Genomic DNA, 18,766 nt, shown 5'->3' with positions numbered 1-18,766 from the left:
TTCATGGCAGCTTTGTGCTGACTTAAGCAGCCAGTAAATCAGGGCAAAAATAGCTAGGAAAATAGCATTTTTTAAGAGACTTATAAAGGAAATGCCAGCATAATTGTAGTGTTGGGTTAGCTAGCTATGCATTCCTCCAACTTTAAAGAGAATAGTAAAAGTGAGTGAATTAATCACAGGAAATAATTTACTGGACAAATTTAGCGTGTGTCTTGGATTAAGAGGCATACTTCCTAGAACAAAATTAGGTTACTGTGAGAACTGCTGAGTTTAAAAATTGTCTTATTGCAATATAAGAAAGTAACTACATGTGCATGCATAGCTATGGAGGCAGAAAAGACTCTGGTGCTGAACTCTTTTTTTTGTTTATTTGCCTCTATTCTTGGTTTGAATTGGTTAGTAGCATGAAGTGCTGGGAGGAAACTGTTAACCCGCCTGCTTGCTAGATTTTACTCAGTCTTACTTTCTGTTGGAGTACAGGTATGGAGATGCAAACCCAGTATATCTACAAGAGAGCACCGTAATCGTTCAGCAGAAGGGACTGTTAAACCCAATGTATTATTGTCCACAGCAGTGACCATAAGCAGAGACCCTTCTGAAGAAAGACAATAGGGCAAACACAGATGATATTTCTCCCTGGTGCTCTTCCGGTTATCTTTAACTCAAATGACAGGAGTTTTAAGATGTATTTTCTTAAGAATAAGTTAAAAAAAAAAAATAAAAAAATCATGTGATAGTATCTGTTATTTTTTACCTTCCTTGCAGTCATATGTTCCTCTTTGGCTCAGCATATGACTGAAAGATGTTGCTTTTCTAAGCTCAAAACCTACACATAAAGTATTTATTTCATACTAGTGTATATTGTTCTTTTGTTTCCAGTAGAGAGATTACTGAGCTGCCTGAAACTGCCCATTTCTTTTTTCCCCTTGAGCCAAATTTACACACTCTGCATCTACCACTTGAAAACTCTGGCTGAGTTTTCTAGAAGGTCTGCTGCTAGTATTGTGGGCAAACATAGCACTTTTGCCACTTTTGAACCTAGCTCATATAAATTTGATATGATGCCCTCTAAATCTTGTGAGTGCCCTATCCCTACTCACCCTTTCCATGCTGCTCATGACTTTGTAGAAAACAGTCATTGGGTACATATGTAGCATTTATGGATAATACTGTCTTGATTTCCCTAAACAGTAGTTTGAATAAAAGCCAATCGTGTTTTTTATATAAAAAGTAAATAAAACCGTCAGAAATCTCAGTCTTGAAATTTGAGTTAATGATCAAGGAACATATTTTTATGATATTCATTTGGTATTAGCTATCAATAAAGAGAGAGTTTATTCCTTGCTAAAGGACAGAAATAACCTCACCAAGGATGGGGTTTTATAGACATTGTTTATGTTAGATTACTGTATTGCTCTCTATGTGTGACTACATCATAAAATCATTCGTTAGGTGAAGGTAATTTACAAATGATCAGAAGCAACCAAATTACTCTAGCTTAATGAGTTGCCACTTATTGCCTGTGTAGGCTCTTTTTCTGCTGCGGCTGTGAAGTTGGCTTACATTAATGTGCATTAATTTTATTTCACAAATGCAATGATCGAGGAGGCCTAATGCTTCCAGTTATCATGGCTCAGCAGTGAGTGGTAACTCATTAAGTCATGGTTAACTTCACTGCATATACCTGTCACTCGGGACCTGGTGCAAAATGTACAGCGGGGCATCTTGCCCAGAAAATGTCGTATCTGTGCATCAATATCTGCAGTGAGAACCCACTCATCTTGGGGTAGTGTTCAAGCTGTTGATTTTCAGCCGTACAGGCTGAAATGTGTGAAATCATTTGTCTCTGAGACACTATCTCACTCCTTCTGTAGACAGCAGAGGTTCTGTAGTTGGATTTCCCTCTTTAAAGAAGAAGGGAATTGTTGGCAGGATGTTCAGTGCAAGGGCATCGAGACTCAGTATCCTGTTATCTCAACTTGGCTCCAATTTGTTGGAATTTGGCAACTTTTTGAAGAAATGACATCTGTTTAAGAGTTTTCTTGGAGAGAGCTGAGGATATTTTTGCTAATTGATGAAAGGGATACATGAATTGCCATGGGACTGGTTATTCTAATGATGATGAGATTTTATCACATATTTATGTCAGGGAAAAAATCAAGTAAGCCATTTGGCCAGAACTTTGTGACAGTGACAGCCTCCAAAGTGGGACATGATGTAGTGGAAGTAGGGTAGGAATTAAAGTGGAGCTGATGGAACCACCCTACTCTCCAGTGCTCTGGGGAGCAAAAGGTCTTGGGAATGTCTCCTATTCCAGTGGAAAATCTAGATACACAGATCTGTGAAGAAAATGACTGCACCAGTTTTAGGCTGCTTAAGTTGCTGTGGAAAGACAAAGAACTTTGCATAAAGTTGTTTAACCCTTTGATTGGACTTTCATTAACGTGTGCTGACTGGCTGTGTAATACAAACCAATTACAAGTTAATACAATTCCCAGCTATTCCTTTCCAGTCCTGACCTCAGCTCACAGTCTCCCCAACTCATCTTTTTTCTGGTTTTTGTTCCTTTTTAGTCTTTTGCATTACTTCTTTCCCATTTTTCAGTTCCCTTGGCACACTGAAAAGAAGAAAATAACAATAAAAAGTTGTGGAACAAGATTTAGTGCCATCCCATTATCTTGTGTTCTGCTGCAAGTTTCTCACACTGCATATATCCTACAGTTGCATTTCTAAAATTTAGGGTGTAGAAATTCCAGGCAGCAATTGATATTCACTGAGAGTTTATAAAGTGTCTACAAATGCATCTAAAGCTAATTAAATCTAAAGATTAAAATACTAGAACAATATCTTGTATGATTGAAGATGCAAGAGCCCCAGGGATCTGAAAAATATGTTTTATATGGTTTTATTTTTTTTATTGAAATAAAACAGATACTTGGAACAGCTGCCTTCAGCCTGTGCCTTGAAAGGTGATGCACAGTTGTGTGGAAACAGAGGGACTTCCAGAACAGTTCCACACTACTTCAGCAGAGGGGCAAGGATTTTTTGTTCTCTGGATTTCTACCTTCTGCATTTTCCTGTTTTTAACTGGTATTAAATTGGTCAGCTGTACTGGATAAATTATTAATCACAGTTTATGAGACAAATTTATTACTGAAAAGGGAAGGATAATACTTTCAAGTGTGAAATGTGTCTAGATGTAGGTTTTTGAGCTGAGAAAAGCTGTATTCTCAAGTCCTGTGCTGAGTCAAGGGATCTGATCACCACAGATACTGTCACAAAACTTCCCCCCCCACCACATATTTCACTCTGTCTTTGGGTTAAACTTTGGTAACATTCTTTGTTTTGTCTCTAGGAAGAAGGGGGAATTAGATCTTAGGCAATAAAATCTTTAAATATGTGCATTCTTTTGCCACAGATGATATGTTGTATGTTACAGCTTTTGTTTGGTGTGATTCATTAGTTTAGGAAACAAATGAATTGGGTATTTTATGTCAAAACTAAAAAGGAAATTTGTGTTTTGCATGTAGCAATGTAAAGACATCTACAACTTTTTTTCATTCTTGGCACAGTTGAGTTGCTTTGGTTCTGTATATCAGGACTGTGCCTTCACAGTTTGTTCACAGGCAAGGCCTAAGCTTCTCCAACATTTTATATTTATCTTCTCCGTTCAGAACTGGAAAATCTGTGGGATAACAATGGGGATTAAATCTTTGGCGCTTTTTATATGGCTTGCCAAAGAAGAGAGGCTGCTGAATCCAGGGCTCTGAGATGGGGCCTGCTGAGATCCTGGCAGGGATGCTGTCCCCCAAGCTTTCTTCCAGCCTTCACTTGCAATTCTTCAGCTCCCCAACACACTTGCCCCATGTACTTTTATCTGAGTTATTTTATTTACTTGTTTTGGATATCCGTCACAGTTTAGGCCTCAGGTAAATTCTCTAATCTCTTGTTAAGCCAATATTTATTTAAATTATAGTAGGCAAAACTTTAAAGTCAAAATCTTTTCAAAGTGTATGTTCTGTAGAGAGGTCTCAAATGTCTTCAAACCTTCACCTGTGATCTCTTGAATAACATGAGTTGCTAAGAACATTATTTAATTTTTGAGGAGAAATGGCAAAAAGAAAAGAAACCTACTTTGCCCAAAAAGACAGCTTGAAATATTATATTAATGAAATTCTGGTTTTATTCCACATACTGAATTTTTGTATTTAATCTTTTTTATGCTCTGTGAAAGTAAACAAAGTTCTCTTCTGTTCTTTTACATTAAAAAGAGTTGGTGGATTGCAGACTATATAATAGAATAAAAGTGCTTAGAGGCAAAATATCTGTGTATTAGAACTTTCTAGCAAGCAAATTTCGGCATTCTAGCATTTTTCTGTCATTTTTCTAGCATTCTTCAGGCTTCTGTGTTCTTCTGTGCTCTGGAATGCAAAATGTTGCACTCCTATCATTTTGATGTTTGCATGTGGTAGGAACTGTGATAGTAAACCTCTGATACCTCATACACAATGGGGACTATACCTGTTATAAGTGAATAAAAATAAATTTATTTAAGAGAAGGTGTTGAAATTTTTGATGTTGAATGTGACTCATGCTTCCAGTAAGTGTATTGGATTTATACTGTCTTGAAAAACTAGTACTGCTTTATAATTAATTTAAATGATACTTTTTTAATGCTTCTTTTATCAAGCACTTTCCTCTTAGATGTGATTTGTAGAGTCAATGCATCTGCTGATTTTGTTGGAGGTTTTTTTTCTGTATGTGTGTGTTTTGGATTTTTTTGTGGTTTGTTTTGTTTTGGTTTTTGGTTTTGTTTTGTTTTGTTTTTTAATTTCCAAAATGAATAGCACTGGCCTTTGTAAGACTAGGGAGAAAGAGGATTATGTATTAGTTAGAAAGGACTCTTTGGAGATGCACATGTATACCTTTATTGCCTGTATGCGAGCATAATCTATATACATGTATTAAATATATATATATATTAACATAGTGAGATAAAGCATATTAAGAAAGTATATTCCCCACTGACTTAACTATGTATTTTGCTATTGGCCCCGATAATGTTATTCACAGTGGAGTACTATGAGTGTTCCTGGAAAGATGGGAAATGTTCAGTTCCCATTAGCTGTAATTATTTTTTGCCATATACATCCTCTTTTGCTCTCCAAACCATAATCAAAATAAAATTAAAATTTTGCTGATTTTTCTGAGCAGTCTGAGTATACAGCCTGCACACTTCAGTTATTTCCAGAACACCTTTAAGTAGGAGTCAAAACCCCTAACAAGATGTACTGCAGGAGGCTGCGTAACACAGTGCAGGGCACTTGCCTGATACTGCATTGTGCAATCTTACATTGTATTTTAGTACACTAAGAGGGTGCTTTCAAGTGCAAAACTTAAGATGATGTGTTAAACTTTATTAGTATCTGGCTTTATCCCTTAAAGATTAGCCAGATCGGAGTTGAAGATGTGAAATTGCAGATACCCGCAACATTGGCTGCTGGGCAAAACAATGGCAGCATTCTCAGCCATAACCAAATGTTCTTAAAGTATCTGACACCTTTGGAGTTGTCAGGCAGACTCCATGTTTGAAAAATATAAAATTCCAATTTTCAGTTTTAAAAATAGTTATTTCTTTAAACTGGATAAGTACTTTTGAGCTTATGTTTTCTGTCGGTCAACAAAAATGCAAAGGATTAATATCTTCAGCTAAAACACTGCAGTGGGAATAGGAAATAAATCCTTAAAAAGGCTGGTTGTTGCAATCAATACGCAAGCAGTTTAGGTGGCAGGTTTCCACTATCTAATTGATATAAATGTGGGTTTTTTGTTTGTTTTATATTGTGTTTTGCTAATTCCTTTGCTTCCTGCCTGTGAAGGTATTGGTCGAAGCAATCCACTGGGGACATGTCTCCTGTTCGTACAATCTCCGTGACTGATATGGATGTAATGAGGCTTTTTCCTGTTTCATAGTTCTTGCAGTCATTCCCCTGACCATGGGCTCAGTGAGCACATTCAGACTCCTTATGAAAAACAGTTCTGCCAGCTGAACGGCAGGAAGCTTATGAGTTTGTTTGCTGGGCTTCTCTGGATGTATAAACCAGTTGCTGCAGCTCTAAAAATGATATGACTGGTGCAGTAGTGATTTTCTGCACTGAAGGTGGATGCTGACAGGAGTTATGTACTGCAGATATTTTAGTGAACTCGGAAAAGACCGTGCTGTAATACAACACTCCCAAACACTGAATTCTGTGATTCTGATGTCTTCTAGCATGTGATTTTCTCTCCATCTTTACTTCTGTAGAATTATATCTGTGGCAAACCAGTTTATATGACTGTGCTTTGCCTTGTAACAAGGAATTGTTTTCCCTTGTGCAACTCTGTATATTTTGGCTCTAGAGCATACCCGAGTTTCCTGCATTTATTTGATATATGCGTTGGGGAAGAGCATATGGGGCACAGAAAGCATGTGTGCCCGTGCCTGAAAAGGTTAGGACTGAACTGAAAACCTTTTGTGCCAGTTAGCAACTACTTAGACAGCTGCCTAGTGGGGTTTCTTCTGATTCTAAATGTTCTCTGTGATTGCTAACACTGCCAAGGGGAAACTCCTGTTTTTTATTTAGTGATCACTAACTATTCTGTGATGAGTTTAAAAATGCTACGAGGGAGTATTAATAGCTTTTCTCTGAAAATAGTACATGCTTCCTGAAATTGAAGAGTAAGCCTCCCATAGTCGCTCTAGTACAAACACATCATGAGAAATTCTCGCTTAAAAAGCTCTTTTGCTCTTGTTCAGTGTTTGTCAGGTTCAACTCCAGCCATGGCTTCCCGGTGGAGGTTGGTCTGGACGCCAGCATCCTCCAGCTGAAGGAGGCAGTTGCCCAGCGACAGGGAGTTCCAGCCGACCAGCTGCGGGTGATTTTTGCAGGGAGGGAGCTCAGCAATGACTTGACACTGCAGGTAAGAATCCCTTGGTAGCTTCTCTCCTGGACCGCTGCCAGCTACACTGCCTCTGCCTCTAATGCTGCCAATCTGATGTTCATGCCTGAGATCTAATAGAATAAATAGTGCCTGGGGATTCCTTGAACTTTACTCCACACTGCTTCATTAATTCTGACCTTCTTAATTATGCATTAAAACAGCAAGCAGGAAGGGTAGGGAAAGAGAGAGAATATGAGAGAGAAAGCACGAGAGAGAGCTGTGCCTAGTGAATAAATGTTTACTGACTACAGAAGCAAACCATGCACAATTTCTGTATCTGTTCAATTTCTATCTTACTTATTCCATTTGAATCTTAATGAAGAAGGATGTGAATAAATTGCTCTAAATCAGGCTGCACAGTCATCACATTTGAAAGAATTTGTAACCCAATTGTGACCCCTGGAGGATAGCTACAGGGCTGCTGCTGCTCCGTGTGCTGCTGTGTCTGCACAGGTGTGTGCCGCTGGAGGGATGGTTCCAGATCAGAAAGCCCACAGAAGTGTACTCCAAACCACTGAACTCATAAACGTGTGAAGCTAAAAGAGGAGCAGAGAGCACAGAAGAGCAGCTATAAGTAGATATCTGAATTTCAGCTTCTGAAAGTTAGCAAACTGTTCTCTTCAATAAATGCAAAGAGCTGTTCATCCGTGGTAAGCACTGAAAGACAGGTTCAACTTGCTCTTTGCCATATCTACCAGTGCAGCTGCAGTTGCTTTATAAATAGTTTTGTTTATATCCTGAATGTGCATTTGGCAGTTCACTCCCATGGCATAAGATCACACATTTAAGACAACTGGGGAACTTGGGGAAACCTGCTGGCCTTTCAACTGAGTGCAAATACTGATTTAATGAAATTGCTGTCCTTCTGCAGTGGTATCAAAGAGCTGCAGATGTAATCTGTGGTACTGCAGGTGATTGTATAAGAGATCTCTCTCTCAGTGGCAGAACTATTCAGATTAATTGGTGCTCATATTTCAGACGTATTTCTGTACTTAAAATGGCTGCTAAGCCAGGGTACAGAAAGTCACTAGTGTATTGATGACCTATCACTGTTTCTCCTTGGGTATGATATTTATTGTTTTGCAAAGCGCTTTAGGGAGTTTCAGCACACAAAGGTATAGAAACGTGAATTCTCAGTCTCCAGTGCATCAGCCGTCAAAGTGTTGATGCATACATGCATGGCATATACATCAGTGTGCTTCACTTATATGTGAAAACACACATATGACAGTGTAAGAATAAAATAAAAAAAATCATGTGAATTGTAGAAGCTGTCAGTTGCCAGTTGCTAGTTTTCGGTGTCTGTGTTGTTCTGTCAGAAGCTTCTGAATCACTTGGCTTTTCCTGGGAAGCTGTAGGTGTTGGTATTACTACCATTTTAAGTCAGCATGAAACACAGATTTTCAGCCCAGTTTGACACTTGCAACCATGTTTGTTGTCAGCTACAGCATACGGTCTGTTGCCAGGGTAAATTAAAAATTGCGTTCCAGATATACAGACCTGCTGATTGCTTAATTTCATTGGAATGTCAGAATTACCACGTGTAGTCAAGACTTTCTATTATTTAGTAAACTGGATCTATACATTATTGCTTTGATACTTGGCTTCTAAAGCAGATAGGACATTCAAAAGCTTTTCCAGATGGTATAATCCATACTTCTGTGTTTAGGTGTCTTAAATATTGCAATGATTAATATCATCAGTGTGTATTACCTACATTTTTATTCTTGATATTTGATTAGGTGTATTCTACTTTGCTTCTGTGTTTGCATTTTTTTTTCTGTTGTATATTAATGTATGTAACTTTATTTATTCCTGAAATTTGTCAGCACAAGAAGATGAGTTGAGCATTTGAGGTGTTTGGGTTCCTAAGGCAGGCTGTTTGATTTTTTTGCTTAAGAAGCTGAATGCTAATAAAACTTGGGTACTAGAGAAATACTAACTGCTGGCATTTATGTTGCATCTATAATTTCAGAATTAATATCACATATGAACAAATTAACTAGCTCTTGTTTTCTAGACCTATGGATTTACATGCAGAACAAGAAAAATATAATATCAGTTTGTACTCAACTGATGCTTTAAGGATATTTTGTTATATGATAACATCGACTTTCTATTAAGACCATTTTGTACTTCCATTTTTTGTAAATTACTTTTGAACTTATTTATCCAAGATACTGTGGACGACTAGAGGTCAGGAAGGAGAAGTGATGGTATTACAGATAATGAGATTATAGAGGACATGGGAAAAGCTGCGGTAACTGCATGAATATGGGGCAGGAATATAGGAAATACTCCAGGATAGCAAACTTTACTGGTTTCACACAACAACTAGATTTGGCTTGACAGCTACTTCAGGATCTCAGGTAGCTAATACAAAACATAACTGAGATGTGAAAGCTGTGGGGTTTTTTCCTGTTGGGAGAGAAGGAAAAATCTTTCCTGGTAGCTGAAACTTGTGAAAAAGAAATGAAGCTGGAATGGACAGAAATTAAAGAGAAATTATTGTAAGAAAGAAAGTGACAAGCTGAGATCTTAAAAAATTATTTTGATATCAAGAATGACAATAAAAATATTGTAGGAAGGATAGAAGTGAAGTATGTGGGGAGACATTTAATTTGGTACCCAGATAAGTATTTTGTCCTTGAAAAAAGAGAGGAAGATTAGACACTGATTCAACTGTGCAGAGAGATCAGTATCTAAGCTAGTGACTAAGGCACAAGTCATGAAATTAGAGCCATGTTAAGGAAATATTGGTAATGACTGGATGAAGAATGGAACCTGCAAATTTGAATCTCATAAGAAGGAATTAGAGCAATAAACTGCTTCCTAAAAGTGTAGCAAATGGTGTCACTTTAAGGATGCTAAACATTTCAGAGAATGATGAAGAGCTCCCTACTGATTACAGTTCACTTTTCTGTTAATATAGACTGAAAAATAGAAATCCTTTCAGAAGGCTGTCATGGGTACGGGAGAATAGTGGTAAGGTCTTCTTGGGGCAATAATAGTGAAAGTAGAACAGAACCATAACAGAGTCACCAACAGAATAAACAGGAGGTAGCTGCATAGCACGAACACTAAAGTGTCCTAACAGGGGGTGACTGCTTACAAAATCGCCACTGCCTCCAAGAATGGCAAAATTAGTCAGCAAAGCTTCTGAAAGCCAGGTAGATAATACCTATCGTTACACAGTTTTGCTCAATGCAAACAATTTGAAATTTACTGCTGGTGATAGCAGCAGTATTATATTAGTACAGATTTCACTTTTCTTGGAGAACTCAAAATCCCTTTGTGTGAGGAAGCTCTTTGCAAACAGTTTGCAAGAGAGATTCCCTGCCTTGCAGAGCTTACCGTGTAAATGAATAAAGCAGACAAATGATGTGATGGGAATCAGTAGCTTAGTTTGTCCACAGTCGACAGCAAAATAGGGATAGAATTAAGTCTTCTGTTTCCCAGTCCTGTACCATTACAGTGTTTTCTCTATGAGGTAAATCTAGAAAATACTGTTCTTTGAAACAGAAAAAGACTAAACAGGATTAGTACCAGGACTTGTTAGCTGAAGGCAGTGCTCCACTGAGACAGCTTCTGAGTCAGAAGCTGGACTTTGACTGGAGCGTAGGCTCAAGGTTTGGAGCATAGGTTTCACGTGAATTTGGATGTAACAGCATCCATCCATATAGGTGCTTGCCTAAAATAATTTATACATACATTCAAGAAACAAACAAGCACGACTAGAACTTTCTGTTGAACACTGATTTGTGAGCTCACAAGCATAACTGAAAATGAGTAAAAAGGAATGGCGCAACTGGAGTAGCAGCACAAATGATCATCTGTATGGAGACAGGAAAGGAGAAGTGGTAGGGAGAAATGGTGCTGTTTTGTAGCAGGAAGAGGAATTTGAACAATGCAACATTGCATTTCACTGAAGAAGAAGCTTGTGTACTTAAATGTATGGCAACTTTCTTACTCCAAGCACAGCTCACTACAGTAGAGCTTCCAGCAGTTCTTATATTTCTCTGTTTCATTTTACTGAAGGTTCAAAGAAGTAACCAGGTGACACAGTGCAAAATGCGTCCCTCAACAGCACAAACCCCCCAATATTTAGTTATAAACCACTGAACACTAGGATTGGATTGGGTCTTTTGACAAACGCCAGTACTGCCTTGTGTTGCAATCTACAGTTTTATATGTAGGATACCAAATCACTTACAGGAACAACTTTGATGTTCAACAGTTTTATGGGTTACAGAATGCAGTTGAGCCAACATTTACATTCTTAAATGCTGTTTGTAGAGATTTGCCTACAGACACACTGACTGAATCAATCATCGCATGTGAAATTTAGAGAGAGAAAATGATTTTATTTGTGTGTGTTTAAATCAGTATTTTTGGTCAATATTTGATCGACCTAAGTCTTTTCTTCTTTGTAAAGCTGGAAGAGATGTATACTATACTTCTTCAAAATAGGAAAAGCTAGCTGAATAATACTTAGGTACATTATAATAACAGAGGAAATCTAGAGATGCCACATCTGTGGTGCCAGGTAATGTGGACTTGGCTAAATAAGAGGATAACAGTGCTTCCCATTCTTGTTTCTTGTGATGGCTGCAGACTCACTGTGACATTGTTGAAAAAAATTTTTTCAAGACTCGTGATGGGCCTCAGGGTATTATATGGCCATAATAAATGGGGAAATTACTGTGTAGCCATATTTAGTGTTATATTAAGTCAGGGCTAGCTCAGGTCTACGGATTTTCCATATCTCTTGAAGAGAATACATGTTGGCAGATCAAGAGCTAAATGCATTAATAGATTTGTCCTTCAAGCCCAGTAACACATTTCCATTCTGCCTCTAAAGGCATTTCTGTACAATATTTTTTATGCTAAGTTTTTCCTGGAAGTAGAAGACTACAAAAAATATTTAACTATAGATAAATGAGGGATAAATTATCTTCAAGTAGTTTAGTAACTCTAAAATGTGAATGTGCCATGTTTGAGGAGGCTGCAGATTCTATCATGGCCTTGAAGTTTGCTCGTTCCTTCTCTATTCTTCTGACATTTCTTAGTGTGTTTTAGTTGGCCTGCAAATGATTGAGGAGGAAGTGTGGCAAATTTTCTGCAGTGTGCAGTCTGTACAAATTTGTATTTAATTTCTTGATATATCTGGGTTTTGGCACCTAGACGAATTCTTGTGTTGTCTGCTCAGTCTGGTTCGAGGTTCTCTGGAAGAGGGTTTCTGGTGCCAGTATTCTTAGAGGAATCTTACTAACTCATATTATTTCTGAATGACCTGTGCTGCCCTTTTAGATTAATTTCCTAATTTCTAAATATGAGTTTCTTTTGTTTTCCACTTTGCTCACAGTTTCAGTAAGATGGGAGTCTTATGAATTTCTATTCCATCTATGGCTGGTTTTAATTTCTTATATGTGAGAATATCTTCAGGCAGCAGATGATTTTTTTTTAAACTTCATTTCCCTTAAGCAGTTAAAAATCACTACATTGAGGTCATTAAGTGAATTTTACAAAATCCATTTTTGAAAGAGCCGTCGCTTTGTGTCGGACTGATAGAGAAATTGCAATGCTATTTGCACGATATACAGTAAGTTGATAAGAAACTCCTCTGGCAAACCACTCTAGTTCTTCTCAAGACATTTATAGATATTTCTATGAAATTATCTTGAAAACTGCACTTGTATTAGATGGGCTTTTGTTTTCTGTCTACATACTTGCATTCGGCAGGCACTTTTTAAACCATTCCCCCGATCATAAGTGTAACCCAATTCACATGTTTACAGTTCTGTCCATTTTATGATTTGGATCCTTCATTAGGTTGCAGGAGAGAAAATGGGCAAGAAAAAAACTTGAAAAAGCTGCAGTTGTTCAAGTGGTGGCAGTGAGTACTAACTTTTATGAATCTGTAAATAGTGACAGTAGGAGAAGGGTCAGTCCACATCTTTCATTCGTTTACCTTTCTAAATTGCTTTGGTGAAAAAATGTTTAGCATACTGAACACCGTTACCGAAAACTGTCGTTGAATAAGCAGAAGGTCAGGGGTAGTAGGGGGTATTTCCTTCCTTCTTCCTTCCTTTTCTTCAAAAGAAAAATATGATATTTATTCTTCCGGTAAAGTACATTTATAAGGAAGGATCCATAGAGACTTTGTATTTCCAAATTCATAACTAAAAATTAGGATTTAATTAACACTGTACTTAGTGAAGATACTGGATTAAGGAATGGGAAATTGGGACAGAGCATCTGAGGATTATTTTTAACATTGAGAATGTTGTGTCAGGATAATAAAACTGTAAACTTCAGTGTTGGAAATATATTTTAAATAGCAGGTAGCATACCAAATATACCCCCTCAATAAAAAGGTGGAATATAGTTCCTTGGCATAATTTCTTTGCTTTACTCTTATTTTTATTTATTTAAATTTTTACAGCTCTGATTGTCTGAAATTTCATCTGTAAAATGTTTATACTGGTAATTATCAAGGTCACACAGCTATTTAGTAAACTGTTCTGGGGTTTCTTCTTTTATTTTTGTTTTTCAAGCTTTCTCACTCATTTTAGTTGAAATTGTGGGACGGAAACTTAAATGCTTCATATCTGGTTTTAGTTTTCATCATGGATGAAAATACTCAGTACTCCAGGAGAGGCAGAATTATTCCTGTGAGGCACAGTTTTGATGGGGGAGGGGACGGGGAGATGGGGAGAAAAAATGAAAAGAACACAGTTGTTGCACTATGACAGCAAAGGCCTAACACCAGTACAGGCTTAAAGAGAAACAAGACAATTATTTTAGGAGTTTTTGAAGCAAAAGTAGGTATATAATTTCTTATGTATCCTTGGAGCAATCCTCACTGAATGTCCAATTCCTAGAAGCTTTCTTATGAACTCTAAAAGCCTGTTGGAGAAATGAATGTAAAGTGTTTAAAAAAAATAAATCAGTAATAAGAAGAATAATGGAGCAATACAATTTTCTCTTCTCATTTAGACTAAATAAAGCAGCAAAAGTACCTGTTCCACAAATGAATCACTTTCCTCATATACAGAGCAGGTTGTTATTTCATTTTTTCACATAAAACATTGGCTCCATTGATTTAGTGAAAATGAAGCCATTGACTTTCCACGAGCCAGCATTCTCCCTCGCATTCTCTCCTGCTCATTTTGCCTCTCACTCATTCTCTCCTTCCCCTTTTGTTTCTTGCACATACAGAGTCCTTACTGTCCTGGGGAAGCTTCTAAGCTAGTGCAAAATTATATACCTTCCATCCATAGAGGCACAGATGTAATTCCCATTTCTGCTGAGTCCAGTTTTCCGTGCTGTTCATGAATGAATTGATCCGTGTTTACTTTACTCGTACTGCTTTTCTTATTATTAATTTCCCACAGTTAAAGCCACATTTCCTGCTTTTCCCAATCAGTTCCAGTTCTTTGAAATCCTGTTCCCATACAACATCTGCTGTACACTGCAATGTTAAACCAACTTAGGAAACTAATAGTTCTTTCTAATCTTTCCCCTTCCCAGCCTAAGGAATAATGGGGGAGAGAGAATGACAAAACTGAATTGCCTTGCAGATCTGCTCTATCTGCCAATGAGTGAACATTTCCTTCTGCCTATGGTTTCTGTCTCTTTTTGGGTGATGCACTTCTGTACTATCTGCTGACCTCCTTGTTTTCTGATCTCCTTGTGTCTAACCAAGAAGCTGGCAGATCTGCAGGAGGATGTAGAGCTACAGGACAGTGGAATAGCTACAGGTAGTGGAGGAGGCCTTGTGGGAAATCTGGGGAGGACTGTCTCATCTCAGACAGCTGGATTCCTGGCAGGAGAACAGCCAGGTCCTTTTGTGAGATACTGGACTTCATGCATGTCTTTCTATCAGTTTGTCTATATATGTGTGACAATGTATAAAAGTTCATCACCTTATTTTAGGTAATTTTGAAAAGGTGTGCAAGTGCTGGCAATTTTTTGGTTACACTTCTCATGAAAAGACTTAAAAACCCCAGTTGCTACTTTTATGGTGGAATTAATACAGAAATAGATACCAATAATGAAACATTTTTAAACTTCAAAAACATTTCTAATACAGTTTTCCCCCTATTAACTATTTGACATAAAACAGTATGATGGAAACATATAAAAGTTTTATTGTCGTATATTTGGTATGCGTGATATAGCAGAACTCTGACTTCATGATCTGTTTCTTATATAGCTCATCCCACATTATCCTATAAAATATTTTTACTGTATTACCTTCCCATCTTTAACATAGCAATCTATTCATTTGTATCTTTCATGATATGCAGCAAACTGTGCGTACAAAACAAATAAATGTATGCAAGTGTTTTTAGGTAAAGACAATATTAGCTGCCTTCCTCTTTAACCAATATCATATAACCTTTATTCCTGCCTTATTTTCATTACCCTAGATAGTGATTTGGGGTCTTTTGTTTACTATTTATCTTAAAGCACTGTGTTTATTGCTACAGTTAAAGCACATGCAACTTAAAGTGTCAGAGCTTCAGGAAAGGAAAAATCAATCCAATTTTAAAGCATCTTAATGTTTCTACTGTCAGAATTTTATAGCAAAAATGTTTCAGTGACCATAAATGACAGTAAATAAATTAAAATGACCAACTGAATATACATCACTGTAAACCTTATTCTTTATAAAAGTGTTCCCTTCTTCTTTACGAATAGTGAAAACTCTAGTGCCTTTCTTCTGAATGTACTAAGATGCTTAGCTTTGTAATACTGGTTTAATTTTTATTTCTGGTCACCAAGTAGAAGTTGAAACTTGTATTAGCTTTCTAAAAATTTTTTTATAATTTTTTTTTGCTGTCACTATGACAAATATAGGAACTGAGGAAGTGATTCAACAACACAGCACAATTACAAGGGGAAGAAAGGATACATGTGGAAATATATGCCATGCTGATGTAAACATTTCCAGACTGAGAATCAAAAGTCTTGAAGGATTGTTGGAATTTCAGATAAAAAGGCTTCAGGTAGATCTGAAGGGTTTGACAGAGACATTTACACTTAATTATATGGTATATACTAAATGTGAGGAGATTAGATGAGCAACCAAAGAAAAATGATTATATGGCAGGGTTCATGAAGAATCTGAGGTTGTCCTACCAGTCAGGAAATAGGCAAGAGATAAGGTGAAGGTTGAGATGTATTATAGATAACTGCAAGAGCAAGGAAACCCAAGGAATTGAATTGCCAAAGCATATGAATTGACAGCGGCCACTGGTAAGCCCATATTTAAAAAAAAAAAAACAAAATGTAAATGGGGAAATCAGAAATTTTCAATGTGTTAATATCATTTGCAATGTAAGTCTATTTGTGGAGAATATAAAGAACTGCATTCAAGGTCTGACACCTAAAACAGCAGAGATGAACATGTTATCTCCTTCAAAAGAGGTGTGATTACATTACAGAAATCTACCTTCAGTGGTAGAGCCACTTAGCAGGTCATCAGAATCAAAATTTTTTAAGACTACCATCAGAAAAGATTAAAGACTTCTACCTCACAAAATGTTAATATTTTTTAAAAATTAAAAAGACTAGAGATTTTTTCAGTACATTTTTTAAAAAATAATAAACAACTCCTTAATTCCAAACTGAAGAGCAGTAATCCATGCAACTCTATTTTGTGGGAAATCAATTTAGAAATACTCCAGCTCATTTACCTGACTTGAGCTATGCAGGGAATGCATTACCTAAAACAATAAATTGAAACAAAATATTAAACTTGCACAGCCTACTCAATATTTATGACCATTTTTATTGAAGGAGGGTATTGGAAATGTTATCCTATAATCCAGCAAGGCAACTGAAAAATTATGTGGTGCAGAACTGCTGGCAATTCTAAATACATTACTGGAAACAAGATTTGGAGAGGTGAACTGGTAACCACTGATTTGGTGGGATGTATTTTCAACAAGAAATGTTGGCCATATAAACACTATTCAGCCAAGTAAGCATTTAGCATGATTATGAATTAGAGCTACGAGTTCTAATTCTGATTTCAGAAGAGTGGAGAGACTGGATGCAGTAGCACATAGCAGTATTCATTCCTACACTATATTCCTGCATTGATTTGTGCACTTGCTTTTCAGAGGACCATTCTGTAAATGCCATCCTTTATCACTGCAGAGGTAATAAAAGCAGGATCCCCAGAAGTGTCCATTTCCAGTGGCATTAATTGCTGATTTCATCTGTTTAAGTGAATGCAAATGAAAGCTCTCTCCTATTTCTCTGAAGGATTGATGCATTTCTGACTTGTGAGCACTGCATGGTGTCAGTCTCCAGAAACAAATGGAGGAAGATTGACACAGAATGGGTTCATACCTCAAGTAGCCACAGGATTTAATCTCCTTGTGTCTCTGGTTGTATTATGTGTCAGTCATAAAGCAATCTGTGAATTACTTATCTCCTGACACAATTCAAATCTCTCAGAAATGTTATTTTTCTATTAAAAAGAAGGATTGACTTTGCAAGGCCCCTGTGGGGTATAGAAAATATTGAAAAAATTGCTATCAATAAATAAATGAAATATAGAACTGGGAATTTAGGGAAACTTTCGTATGTTCCATTGTTTCACTGCATAAGGAACATGCTACTTCCATCGTAAGGTAATTTAGTGTGATGTATTGTGTATTTATAGTTAAAAACTAAAAATCAAATTTTTCTAACCGCAGAGAATAGCCCTGTAGGATATTCAGTAGCTCACAGTATCTGCAGGTTTAAAGTTGCACTGTACTGGAGGCTATTAGTCAACACCGGGGTTTCTAGTGCTGCTTACATGAGAGAAGTTGCAGTAGAGTTTAGAAAAAAAGAGTATTTGAGAGAGAAATAACCTTTTCTAAAGTGAGACTAGGATGAGGTTGGCTTTGGAGCCTTGTTTTGCCATTGCCCACTTTGAAATCTCTTTGTGGTAGCTTCTTTTGATGCTTTGTGAAATATCAGCATGCTGAAGCCTTTTTTAAAAGGTGCATACCAAGGAGAGCATGTGAGGTGTTGTTGCTGAAGAATTGTGTCATGTCCTGACTTCATTACACTACAGAGAGGAGGCTGAAATATGTTTTTTAATGTCCCTATAACTCAGTAATCCTCATAGTCCTGTAACTTTATGTTGTTTTGAAAGGGACTACTTCCATTTTCTTGACGATAATGGTATTTAGGACATGACCTATTTGGCTGTGTTATAGAAGCTTCCTGCATGAGTCAGAAAAAGACTTGTGACATTCATTTATATTTATACTAATTAATCTTTGATCATTTTTCATTGTAACAGTAATTTACATCCATGTGATTTGATTTTATCAGAGTGTGCTAATTACTTTCCAGCCTTTCATCCTGGAATATGGACTGCTGATTTTGAGGTGCACAAGGTGCTACAACCTGCTGCTACAAGTCCAAATGATTCACAGTGCAATCTGCCAATATTGCTGCTTTTGAATTTTTAGTCTATTATTATATAGACTATGAGACGGGTTCTTTCTGATTCTTTTTTGCATAGTCAAGGAACTTTGACTATGTGAGAAAAAGTACTCCTTTTGGACACCCTGCTTATTCACTTCTCATCAAAACTTTGTTGTTGTTGTTCTCAATTGTGTTTGCTGTAGTCCAGATTTCCTCCAATACAGAGTTCAGGTTGATTATCTGAGGTCTCATGGGCAAGTATTTGTGAGACTTCCTATCCTGGGACTGAATGAGTGTGAATCAAACTTGCATTCTTTTTTAAATCAAACTTCTATTTAGATGTGTG

The 18,766-nt window shown here is 37.0% G+C and overlaps 1 protein-coding gene across 4 annotated transcripts in view; it reads left to right on the top strand.

Annotated features, from left to right (window-relative positions):
* Window positions 1-18,766, top strand: part of PRKN (parkin RBR E3 ubiquitin protein ligase) — a 721,078-nt gene that overhangs the window by 121,708 nt on the left and 580,604 nt on the right. For 3 of the 4 annotated variants that reach the window (XM_027880020.1, XM_027880017.1, XM_027880018.1), the window contains exon 2: window positions 6,797-6,960. In XM_027880020.1, coding sequence (XP_027735821.1) covers window positions 6,797-6,960 — 164 coding nt within the window. Of the gene's footprint in view, window positions 1-6,699; window positions 6,719-6,796; window positions 6,961-18,766 lie in introns of those variants that run through there. The other variant, XM_027880019.1, reaches the window with a different exon arrangement.

The sequence above is a fragment of the Empidonax traillii genome, unplaced genomic scaffold (assembly GCF_003031625.1).
Source record: "Empidonax traillii isolate 1590-97213 ecotype Southwest subspecies unplaced genomic scaffold, ASM303162v1 scaffold63:size2014119, whole genome shotgun sequence".
Lineage (NCBI taxonomy): Eukaryota > Metazoa > Chordata > Aves > Passeriformes > Tyrannidae > Empidonax > Empidonax traillii.
The sequence above is the reverse complement of the archived record's forward strand: the minus strand, read 5'-3'. Positions and strand labels throughout refer to the sequence as shown.